General features: G+C 42.2%; 1 protein-coding gene across 3 annotated transcripts in view; it reads right to left on the bottom strand.

Moving 5' to 3' along the window:
- Positions 1-13,455, bottom strand: part of HECW1 (HECT, C2 and WW domain containing E3 ubiquitin protein ligase 1) — a 480,815-nt gene that overhangs the window by 66,796 nt on the left and 400,564 nt on the right. For all 3 annotated transcript variants that reach the window (XM_088476052.1, XM_088476051.1, XM_088476053.1), the window contains 2 exons: positions 6,608-6,717; positions 5,472-5,592 (listed from right to left, as the gene is read on the bottom strand). In XM_088476052.1, coding sequence (XP_088332178.1) covers positions 5,472-5,592; positions 6,608-6,717 — 231 coding nt within the window. The remainder of the gene's footprint in view (positions 1-5,471; positions 5,593-6,607; positions 6,718-13,455) is intronic.

The following is a 13,455-nucleotide window of genomic DNA, read 5'->3' as shown; positions in this document are numbered from 1 at the left end:
CCCTGATATTTCCATACCCCCACTTTAAAATTTCCACTTCAACCACTATATATATATATATATATATATATATATATATATATACACACACACAAGGGTTGTTCAGCAAATAATGCCTAAATGCTCATAACTCTGAAATAATATGCAATATTTATTTGAAACTTTGTCAGTTTGTAGTTTAATATGTCTGCTAGCTATATATGTATTTTTGTTTAGGTAGTCCAAGAAATACCATGGAATCCAAGATGAAACAAAGAGCCGTCATTGAATTTCTGGAAAAAGAAGGCTGCAGTGCTACAGAAATTCACAGAAGACTGAAAAAAGTGTATGGTGAGCGTATAATTGACTATAGCAATGTCAGAAGGTGGATGAAGCGTTTTCAATCGGGAGAATCGTCCGTGTGCGACAAACCTCGTGGTGGCAGACCATCAACTGCAGTGACAGTAGAGAACAGTAGAGAACCGACACAAAGTTGATGCCATGATTCAGAAAGACCGTCGTGTGACCATCAGAGATGTCAGTGATGAACTTGAATGTAGCCATGGCACTGTAAAAACACTAATCAATGATTTGGGATATTGTAAAGTGTGTGCTAATGGGTTCCAAAGCAATTAACCAGGGATAATAAGGCCCAGAGGGTGGAAGTGTGCAATGACCTTTTGACCAAATTTGAAGCCAACCCTGAGACATTTTTGGACAATGTCATTACAGGAGATGAGACCTGGGTATTCCTTTGTGACCCAGAAACAAAGGCCCAATCAAAGCAATGGAAACACCCAAGTTCACCTAGGCCAAAAAAGTTCAAATTACAATGTTCCGTAAACAAAGTCATGGCCACATTCTTCTGGGATTGCCGAGGTGTTATTCTCATCGATTACTTGGAACCAAACCAATCAATCAACAGTGATTGATACATTATTACAATTAAGAAGCTGAAAGAAGCCATCTGCAAAAAAGGGTCAACATTTCCACTGTCAAATGTCATCTTACACCACGACAATGCCAGACCTCACACTTCGATGACAAAATCTGCGGCCATTGCGAAAATGGGGAGGGCAATAATGCCACATCCACCATACAGTCCTGATTTGGCCCCTTCTGACTTTCATTTGTTTGGCCCTCTCAAATACTGTCTCCATTTTGAAGACATAGAGGTTGTTAAAAACGCATACATTCCTGGGTCAAACACCAACCACTGAAATTTTTCCAAAGTGGATTCACAGCTTGGGTTGAGAGGTGAAGAAAATGTTTGATGGCAGTTGGTGAATTTTTTGAGTAGAGTCATTCTGTTACTAAGACTTCAAAGTATTTTTGCCGCAAATTTTCAAATCTGTATCTATAATAAAATTTGAGTTGTGAGCATTTAGGCATTACTTTTTGAACAACCCTCATATATATTTATAATTCATTGGTCTGTTTGTTTGTTTGTTTATTTGTTTGTATGTCTGTCTGGTTATGCATTCGGACACCATGCACCAATTGGGATGTAACCAACACAAGGTGGTCCAGTTGGATCCTGGCCAAGTTTTAAGGGGGTTAGGGTCCCGGTCGGACCTCCCATTGGTGTACGCTGGGTAGAACTTTGACCCGGGAAGCCTGTTCTGAGCCTTCCGCTGGATGGATTTGGACGAAAACTTCACAGAGTGGTAACACTTATCCCAGAAAGCATACCAGGGGTTGAGGGTCCTGGTCGGACCTCCTGTTGGTGTACGCTTGGCAGAACTTTGACCCAGGGAGCCTGTTCTGGGCCTTCCACTGGATGGATTTTGAATGACATTACATTATTTGGATGAAAACTTCACAGAGTGGTAACACTGGATCCCAGAAGGCATACTAGGGTGCTGAGGTCCCTGTCAGACCTCCCATTGGTGTATGCTGGGCAGAACCGTGACCCAGGGAGTCTGTTCTGGGTCTTCCACTGGATGGCTTTAGATGAAAACTTCACAGAGGGGCGACAATTGGTCTAGGATGCCTAATGGAATAGTTGGGGTCCCGGTCGGACTTCACATAATAAAACTTAATAACTTGAAGATTTAAACCAAGGGTACTTCAGCTAGTATATATATATATATATATATATATATATATATATATAATAAATTAATTCTATTAACATCCTCCACTATAACTATCCTTTTATTGCTGCTGTCCAATGAAACTCTTCTCCGGCATGGTTTATTACCAGATACTCGGAGGTAACCCTTTCAAAACACTCATTTTTGCTGGAGAAAGGGTTTTTCTACCTTTACATCACACAGCTATGGTTTTCTTCATCCTACCTGGAAATTATGGTACAGCAAGAACATTATAATGGAAATAATACACTTATCATAAAGGGGCCTATTCATCAAGCTTTTTTTTTCTTCAGAAAATTAGGTAGAAACTGCAGTTTCTGCATTATTTTATGGGTTGTTGCTATGTACTAATAGCACAATGCAGGAGATTTCACAGAAGTTGGAAAGACTTCTATAAAATGCTGGGGAAGTAACTCACAGGGACATCAGTTACCGCTATTGCTGTCCCTACTAGCTTCCCTTAGTACATAGCGGGGATATTATCATTAAAAATGAAAATATCTGCTGCAAAATGGATACGTAATAATTATGTCAGATCCGCCAATAGTAATACATTGGCCCTAAATATTTAATTCATCTTTAAATATTTGCGGCATATTCCCCCAAAACACTAGTTTTCAGAAGATACCCACAAATATTAAGTGTCCCTCAGATGTATTATGGATGGATCGCAGCAGAAATCGTTCATAACTGCTCTGGCCATTTCCGTCAGCAGCCGCAAAGCTGGCAGATTTGCCAAGCTCCATAACGCGAATTGCGTTGTACAGCTGCAGCGTATGTGCTACACTTCACAAAATCTATTATGACCGCGCATGCGGAGGAGTCCCGATTGAGGCGTGAAGAGACTGTTGGTGCGGTCACTTCAATCCGAGCACATCGTAAGTACGGGCGCGGGCTATTTAATACATTCATGCAATGCGATCATGGGCGCTAATATCATGCCCAGATCGCATTGACTATGTGATTCTTGGTAAATAGGTCCCTTAATGCACTTTTGTGCAATATATCTGGTGGTTGGCGATGCTGGCGCTATAATAGAGTGCACAAAACAGTATAACGTCTGTGGTTGGCCCCAGGACAGAGTGACTGTCTACACTGCATGCACCGTAGGTGACAGAAAACTTGATCTTCCTCTGTTACAGAGCAGAAGGTTAATGTAATGTTTTCTCTTGATTTTCCACACACTCTATGCTGCAACAATTAATACAAGAAAACTGTAGTAACCCTTTGGAATTAAGGGAATTATGGGCCTGATTCAGCAAGGAACGCAGTTGCTAATACGCACGCAAGCGGGCAATTATTGCATACTGTGTATGCATCGCAGTGCGCGTGCGCGAACCAGCCACTGTGATCGGGACTGCGATCGCAGTGACTACGCAGACCCATCGCAGAGTGACTGACAGGAAGTGCCGTTTGTGGGTGGTAATGGGGGGTGATCGGGCGAACACAGGTTTGCCAGTGCTTTTGAACGTCGTTGAAGGGTCATGCATAATTTATCCACTGCGATGCCCTATGCAGAGTGAGGCCTGATTGCGTGCTTTAGCAATTTCTGAGTAAGGTCAGAGCTTGTGCAAGTGTGCGTGAGGCTTCGTTGACACTCGATTGTACCGATGGTTTCGCAGTGTTACTAAACATTATGGATGTGTGTAAGGTAACGTGGGTGTCTTTATGTAGTCCAGCGGCGGCATTGCGATCACAATGGTTTAGCATACTCTCGCAGTAGAACTGCGTACGTAATCGCTATTGCATTCGCAGTTGCGTTCCATAGTGAATCAGGCCCTATGATCATAGAGCACATTTCTGCAGAAAGGAAAAATTAAGCACGGTAAAATGTTTAGGCAGTAAATGTGGCAACAAGTCTACAGTGGTTGACAGCAAAAGAGTATGAAAGAGAACATTATTATGGAAGCATTCAAGCATTACATTAATAAACTCTATTATCAGAAAACCCATCCTTGTCTGAAGCCACACAATCACGCAAGAAGCAAATTTCGCTCTCCAGGATTTGTACACACTTACAGCAAAGCCAACTGCAAGTGATATATACAATCCAACCATTATAATTAATGGCAAGCACAAGCTCACAAAGACCCTACTGTATCTAGCATAGTCTTTGTACAGCACATTAATCTTTACGAGCTACTCATAAAAACAAGGGCGAAATATTTATAACTTGCTAGGTCTCCTAGGGGTCAGTTCAGTCAACTCAGTCACGAAAATAACTGCTCACTGGAGACCCATATTTATAGTTTTCCAGAACTTCTGGAAGAATTACTGTATGGGAACAGCTTGATGAAAGCTCTATGAATATTATTTTAACCTCAATTGTCTGATTTAAATGATTCGTGGCTGACAAAGGCAGGCACAGGAGTAGAGATTTCCATTAGGATGTAAAAATAGAGCTGTTCATGGTGAATCAAAGCACAATAGTAAGGACATTTGTTTGTGTTTTATACCAATGACACTACATTTAACCCCATGAAAGGCTGCTACGTGACAAATAGAGGCTGAATGCAAGATGTAAACAGATGCACATTAGTGACTGTGCAATTCACCTGCACTTTAGTACAAACATTAGTTATAGGCAAAAGCGTGTTCCAGAATCACATGCAGTTCTATGTTGCAAGCATTACATGAATGGGTCAATCCAACTGGAGCGAAGGGGGAGAGTTGCTGTTGCAACGGCATAGAAACGCCAGTAACGACACGGCAATCGCCCCCCTTGTGGCCCGCTCTCACCCCAGGATCGCACATATTTGCTCGCAGCCCTATTTGAGTCAGGTGGTACTGTGAGTGCCGCATACAGGCCTCTTAATCACGCCCGCAAGTAGTTTGAATTTAATTGGATTGACCCACAATACTGTTAACACTGGTAGTCATTGTTAAGTTTTTATTTGTATTAATTATATTTACATAATCTAAAATAGTCACATTTTGTTTATGTTTTTTTAAGAGTACATGAAATCTATTGTGTACCAATGGAACCCAGAAAATATAGGCTGCACCCTCACTTTGAAATATACCTTCATACAAAAATCTAAACGGTTACAATTACAACACACCCTTTGATAAATGCACCATATCAGTAGTAATTTCAAGCAATTCAACACTGAATTTGGGTAAGGACATTTGATCAACAAACATGACTATCTATAAGTTCATACTTTCTTACACATTACTCCCTTTACTGTTTGCATCAATAATTTGCAGATTACTAGTTTATAAAGGTTTCTAAAACTTCGCTGAACTATCACATGTGCATACATGACATGAGGATATACAGTATCTTACAAGGCATTTCATTTTTCAATACAAGCTATTGTATTGGTCAATGGAGGTATAACTCTGACTGTGCCATTTTAGTGGTAATCATTGACTTTGTAAATTAACACTTACTTTATTTTCCCTGGGCCTTGTCCATATCCTTTTGCTTCTAGTTTTCTGTAGAAGTTTCTTAACTTGGCTTCAAAATCTCTTCTGTATGGAGAGGGAGCTCTTGCACTGGCACGCTGAAGCCCTTGGGACAAAAATGTGGAATTACACTCTGTGGTCTTAGCGCCTTATACCTTTACATGCTTACAGTTCAGTGAGCATTGGGCTCAAATATTTCCTAGGACAATGTAATATAAGGGCCTATTAGTCACATTGGACCAAAAACACAGATTTTCTATTGTCCCACTGAAAATTCTTTCAAGTTGATTCATCAATAAAAAATCACAGGGCAGCTGTGTGATTCTCAGTTCCCCGGCAACACTATTCGGCAGCTGTAAGAGAAATGTTACTTCTTGCCAGGCCAGTTAGGCATCAAGGAACACAGATGGCTTATCAGCTCTCATATGCGCACTGGAACTAGAAGCCTGGACTCAAGCTCATAGCTCCAGATTCTATAAAACTGTAAAAATATATTTAGTTCAATAGAAAAAAAAGTAAAAACAGGAAAAGATAATAATCATATTATAATAATAAAGGTTCCATGAGCACCTGTGGGTAACACCATCCTGAGGAGCATCACAAGAGTCCCCAGTGAAGGCTCTCACATGCAATAGTGGACGATTACCTTTAATAGCAAGGGGGCTTTGAGAAATTTTCAGATGTCATAACTCCTGTGTATACAGGGTTTTAGGGCTTTCTTCCATTGCTAAATAGACTCCATAGCCTTAAACATACTTTTAGTGATGTAAATAATTATTTTGGATTTTTAAGTTTCCTCTAACCTGCATTTACAGTGCATTAATGAGGCTGCAGTAGCCATGTGAAGTATAGGTGCCACATTTTTGATAGAGAAAACTGAACTTCCCAGTGACAACATCTGGTCTAAAGTCATCCTAGTGCTGTAAATCCATGATAACAATGTTTCTCTTATTCTATTATCCATAGTGCAACACAAGACTCATTTCTGAAAAAGTAGTTTACAAGAGTTTCAAAACTTCTTATTGTGCTGAAAGAACTAGGATACATGGAAGACCTGGCGTGAGTATTAAGAAGATTGCATAAAATACATGCAAGAGTTGCACCAATCACACACAGGGTACCTGGAGAATTCTGGGGGGAGGAGCCTGGGGAGCAGCGGGGAGAAAAGCTGTATCCCGGATGGAAGGCTGCCTGAAGTGGGATGTATGACATGATGTCTTCTTCAAATAGGCTGCAAAAGAACATATACAGTACATGAAGCCACAAATTGGAATCAAGCAGCATATAATGAATTGAAAACTGCAATGTCCAGTATAAAATTATTTGATACAAGTTTTAGTATGATAACGTTTTCATCCTTCTGCTTCATCAAAGTTAAAATCAGTGGTGAATTAAAGCCAGAAGAAAACACAAAAAAGACTGATTGGCACTGTTATGAAATGTAAATTTTGTATATGTTATAAGTTGGAGATGTATGAACACAAAGGGTTGCTGATGTCACGTACAGATAGCTTACTATGTCATACAAGTGTCAGTACTTTAAAAGTTTTACAGTATTACAGTATGCTTCTGTTTAGTAAAAGCTACCTACTACAAATCATTTTTTGTGCCTGCCACGCACTGTATTACTTCATAATAATTGTTTAATGTCCACTCAGGGCAATCAAAAAATATACACAGCAAACCGAATACTCTATGTAATTACAGTCTCCCATATCCAAAATGTTTGGGACTAGGGGTATTTTGGATATCGGAATATTCCGTACTTTGGAATATTTGCATACCATAATGAGATATCTTGGGAATGGGACCCAAATCTAAACACAGAATGCATTTGTGTTATATATACACCTTGTACACACAGCCTGCAGGTAATTTTATACAATATATTCAATAATTTTGTGGTCAAACAAATTTTGTGTATATACATCAAATTCTTTTATGTTTCATATACAACTTATACACAAAGCCTGAATGTAATTTTATACAATATTTTTAATAATTTTGTGCCTTAAATAAAGTTTGTGTACATTGTACCATCAAGAAGCAAAGGTTTCACTATCTCAGTCATGCTAAAAATGTTGTGTTTGGTAATATTCCGGATTTCGGAATAATTGGATATGGGAGACTCAACCTGTATGAGAAACAGAGCAAATACATCTCCCCAATTGGCCCCAAGGTCACTTTAGATGAGGCTAATTCATATATGCGCACAAGACACAAGTAGGCCACATATGCAGCCACATTAGGCGCTCAGAAATAATTTCGGATCTTCGCCTGTATGTGACATGTATGCGCATTGCATAGACAGAGGGCCTCAGACTATTGCACCCCCTGCCTGCATCCTCACCATAGCCTGTATCCCACCACTGCCTGGCTTCAACCACTGCTTACTCCAACTACAGCCTACCTCCTACCACTGCATCCCCACCATATCCTGTATCCCTCCACTGCCTGGCCTCTACCACTGCTTACTCCCACTACAGCCTGCCTTCCACCACTGCATCCCCACCATATCCTGTATCCCTCCACTGCCTGGCCTCTGCCACTGCTTACTCCCACTACAGCCTGCCTTCCACCACTGCATCCCCACCATATCCTGTATCCCACCACTGCCTGGCCTCACCCACTGCTTACTCCCACTACAGCCTGCCTTCCACCACTGCATCCTCACCATATCCTGTATCCCACCACTGCCTGGCTTCAACTACTGCTTACTCCCACTACAGCCTGCCTCCTACCACTGCATCCTCACCATATCCTGTATCCCACCACTACCTGACCTCAACCACTGCTTACTCCCACTACAGCCTGCCTCCTACCACTGCATCCCTATCATATCATGTATCCCACCACTGCCTGGCCTCAACCACTATTTACTCCCACTACAGCCTGCCTCCTACCACTGCATCCCCACCATAGCCTGTATCCCACTACTACCTGACCTCAACCACCGCTTGCTCCCACTACAGCCTGCCTCCTACCACTGCATCCTCACCACAGCCTGCCCCCACCACAATCTGACTGCCAGCACAGACTTACCTTCATTACAGCCTGTCATTCACAATGGCATACCCACCCCCAGCATATCCCCCACCCCTGCATCCCCATGCCCATCACACAGCATCACAACCACCTGAAAAAATTCCAGTCCAGAAATGTGTAATAAGGGCCTGATTCATTACCGTTCACAACTGCAATTACGCACGCAATTGGCCGATTGTTGAGTTCTGCGCATGCTTATGCATCGCAGAGCGCGTGCATGAGCCAGCCACTGTGAATGCAGTGACTACGCAGACCCATCGCAGAGTGATTGACAGGAAGAGCCATTTGTGGGTGGCAGCAGAGGGGTGGTTGGCAAAACGCAGGCGTGCCAGTGTGTTTGAACGCAGTTGCAGAGGCGTGCATAAATTAGCCACCGTGATGCCCTGCTCAGCCTGAGGCCTCAAAGCGTGCGATGAAGGTTGCAATTTCTGAGTAATGTCAGAGCTTGTGCAAGTGTGTGTGAGGCAGTACTCGATTGTACCAATGGTTTTGCAGTCTTGCTAAACATTACAGATGTGTGTAAGGTAAAGTGGGCGTCTTTATGTTGTGCTGCGGCGGCATAGCGATCGCAATTAATTAGCATACTATTGAAGTTGAATTGCGTTCGTAATCGCTATTGCATTCGCAGTTGCGATCGGTAATGAATCAGGCCCTAAATCTAGTTCAAGAGTTACAGGAAACAGAAAAAAAAACAACAGAAATCAAGAGAAATGTGGAGCGCTTACAAATCCAGGTGTCTGGACCTGAGCAGAGGCGGTGCAGCGAGTTGGTTGCCGAAGGGAGCAGGTTTGGAACTTCTCCTCTGGCCGCTGGTGGTGACGTGAGGGGGTAATTTTTCTTATTTATAAAAAAACTAATTTGACACAAATATGCGCTAAAACCAATGTTCAAACAAGTATAAAATCCGAACTACTTATCAGCATAGTCCTCTGATCGTAGCGTGCAGACAGAAATTAGACACCTGTTTCAGATAGATATTTTGCACCCAGCACAGGGTGGGTCTAAGGCCAGTTACTAATCATGATGGCTGTGGATGTAAATACCGCTTCCGTATGAAGACACACAGATGTGTAGTATACACGGGTGTATTATCGCATTAGCATAAGGAAGTAAGTAGGCTACTGCAGCCGAGTGAAAAGGTGCCAGCGAATGCATCAGAATCAAGCCCTATGTGTTATGAAAAGTAAAAGACAATACACTGCCGTTGTGAAGATCCTTTGCTTGCCTCTGTTTTATCTGCTTGGTCAATTTTGTGGCCTACCAAACTAGCTGACATTGCTCTGTGTGTGGGTTCAAACGTTGCCATATTAAAATCTGATCGTTGTCAGACGCATCATTTACTTCTATATAGGTGGTTGTCTGGAGACCACAATCTGCATATCTGCTGTATGTGGTCATCACACAATGTTTGAGCCCACCACGAGGGCCAGGCTACTGGGAATGTGTTGAAACTATTTAATATTGAAACAAGTCAGTGTGACCTGACTGTTTCAATATTCCTGGCGCTTGGGAAATATGTAAAAATATATATTTATAAGTTTAGAGCTACACATATACTGAATAAAAATTGTTTAAATAAACCCACTTTGGCTGTAATTTGGCCAATTCTGTGTAGCTGGACTAAATGTCAGTTACATATCTGACACATACTGTATATAGAGAAAACAACACTTGCATGAATAGACCGCGCTATTGCTATGATAATATACTTGAATGATCCAAATATCACAAGGCTTCTTTAAATCAAAACACTGTATTTATTCACAAAGACAATTCTAAAAGGATAAAATGTATCAAGTGTAATAATACTAACTAACAAATAGCTAACTGTAAGTTTCAATTATAATAGTACACATAAACAATCATCCAATAGGGCATAAAACAGCCAATGTCTCAGTCCAATATGCAATCTTCAAAGATTAAATGGTAAGTTTGGTGGCCACCTTATTCCTATCGCAATATTTGGTATAATGAGCTCAATTGTTCTCACTAAAAGTAATCACTTTTGTGCTGCAATGGATCAAACAGTATATTTTAATATACTATTGGTTCCAGGGTAATACCTATAGTAAAACTGTTGTGTCCAAAAGATATGTACGGTATATCTCTTCCCGCAGTGTGTCCTGCTAGCTCCAGCAAGAATGTTCTTGTAGTGCGCCACGTTAACCCTTCCACAGCGCAACCACTCTAAGGGGTATATTTACTATTGTTCGATTTTGATTTTAGTGTGATCTCACATTCGATTTTCATTCGATTTTGCATTTGGAGATTTACTATAGGTAAAATCGAATGTCAAATCAAACATAAAACCGAATTTCATTCAAATCCCACTTAAAATCGAACATCGGAAAAACATATTTACTATTATTCGATGAATAGACCTGATTTATGCTTGCGATTTTAGCATAAGCAGGTCGGATTGACACTGATACATGGTGGGAACCGCAGAATCACCTTTAGTAACCCTGGGGGCTCTCCATTGACTTCAATGGAGGGAGCCGTTCATTGGCTGAGAGAGGCAGGGGCTGACCTCTCTCGGCCAATGATCGCTCAGACACAGCCCTACAAAGGGAAAAGCCGCGTCTGAGCGCTTCATTTGGGAGGTAACAACCATCGTGGTTGTTACCTGTTGCGTGTGTGGGTATTTTCGTTTTTTTTATTTTACCAAGACCATGGATGCCTACAGGGAGAAGGGGACCAGTCCAGGTAATGTAGGTGAGTATGTGTGAGTGTGTATGTATGTATGTATTAAAACTATACTATCATGGTGTGTGTGTGTATTGTGTTTATGTAAACATTTCTTGACAGGTGAACTACAGGTACCAGCAGGCCCTTAATGCCCCGCATGCTGGTACTTGTGGTTCTCCAAGTACCAGCATGCGGGGGAGGCTTGCTGGGACCTGCAGTTCTAATCGTAAAGACAATGTTTACACTTATCTTTTTTTACACTACACTTACACTATCAACCCACCACCCACCGCCCAGGGGTGGCGGGGATAGCCCCGGGCTATCAGCCTAGGCCAAGGGTGCCCTGGACAGGGGGACCCCTTTATTGGGCTGACTAGCGGTCAGGAGTAATGTTTTGGCTGGGGAACCCGGTGATAGAAAGGGTCCGGTGCTGGTTGTGGAAATTACAGGGAACCCTACGCATTTTTTCCCCTGTAATTCCAGAACCAGGACCAGATCTGAGCCTGGTGCTGGTTGTGCTAATTACAGGGATACCCTACGCAATTTTTTCCCTGTACTTACACAAGCAGGACTGGCTAATAAAAGTCCGTGGCTGGTTGTGTATTTAGGGGGGAACCCCACGTCATTTTTATTAAATAAATTAACAACTAACAAGCATTTTACAGTAAGATACATGTATGCATCTATGCATGTATCTGTGTCAAAACAAACTGCTCATGCTGAAACTGAAAGCATGAAGCAGTTCTATTCATTTGGGGCTTTGAAAGTTCGTTTTGAAGTGGGATTTGGTGTTCGAACATGGTGTTGTACATGAACATGCAAAATCGAACATCAAATCACTGTTCAAAATCGAATCAAATCGATTTAGAAAAGGCTTCTAAAATCGAATTTTAGTAAATGTGGAATTTGAAGAGGGATTTGTACTTTCGATTTGATTCGCTTTGAGGTGAGCTAAATCGAAAATCAAAATGAAAGTAAAAACGGACTGATAAATATAACCCTAAATCCTCTGAAGGGTAGCTATAAATATACACAGTCAATACTTTGTGGTTTTAGCTATGAATAGGTGCAACAATGATGGTTGTCTGGTCTCAGCCAAGCTAGCATCTTTTATTAGTTGTCACCCCTCGGTCTGATAGAGATTAACTGGTTACTTTTAGTGAGAACAATTGAGCTCATTATACCAAATATTGCGATAGGAATAAGGTGGCCACCAAACTTACCATTTGAAGATTGCATATTGGACTGAGACATTGGCTGTTTTATGCCCTATTGGATGTTTGTTTATGTGTTCCATTATAATTGAAACTTACAGTTAGCTATTTGTTAGTTAGTATTATTACACTTGATACATTTTATCCTTTTAGAATTGTCTTTGTGAATAAATACAGTGTTTTGATTTAAAGAAGCCTTGTGATATTTGGATCATTCAAGTATATTATAGTAGCAATAGAGCGGTCTATTCATCCAAGTGTTGTTTACTGGGAATTTGTAGTGCTGGATACACACTGGCCAATATATATCAGCCGTTCAAATGAACGGCCGATATATTGGGGGTCATTCACACCCGGTCGTTAGCGCCGATGCGCTCGGACCGGGTCGATGGCCCCCCACAGAGCATGCGCACGACGGCGCCGGCGTGCGCATGCGTGAGACCCGCTACGACCGACAGCGCTGGTCGTAGAGCGTCTCGATCCAAAGGGGGCGAGCTGTCGATGTTGATTGACAGCTCGCCCCGTTTGGAAGGCGGGGTCGGGGGGGTGGCACCCCAAACGGAGGCGTTCCCATGGGAACGCCTACCGTTTGGGGGCGGCCCCACTGACATCACTAGTGATGTCAGTGGAGAGCTTCCGGCTCTGACAGAGCCAGAAGCTCTCTGGGGCTTACGACAAGTGAGACCCTACCCTAGGGTCTCGTCGTAAGCCCCGATGGTCGCGATGGTCAGACCATCACGATCGCGAGCATCACCGGAGCAGTCGTTAGAGCTGTGGGTGTTAACCCACAGCCTAACGACCGCAACAGAGGCGGGTGGTCAGGATGCAAGTGGCCGCCCAGTTTCTGAGCGACCGCTTGCATCCTCCGACCGCCTCTGAATGAGGCCCATTGTGTGTGTGCGTTGGCCAGTGTGTACAGATGATATGTCTGTTAACGATGTCGTTCATAGACATATCACGTCGGCTGTGCAGTACAGTCGATGCCAAATATATCTGCAGATATATTGGTGCATTGTGCTCTG

The sequence above is a fragment of the Taudactylus pleione genome, unplaced genomic scaffold (genome assembly GCF_031769625.1).
Source record: "Taudactylus pleione unplaced genomic scaffold, aTauple2 ptg000181l, whole genome shotgun sequence".
Taxonomy (NCBI): Eukaryota; Metazoa; Chordata; class Amphibia; order Anura; family Myobatrachidae; genus Taudactylus; species Taudactylus pleione.
Note: the sequence above shows the minus strand (reverse complement) of the source record. Positions and strands in the feature narration are given on the sequence as shown.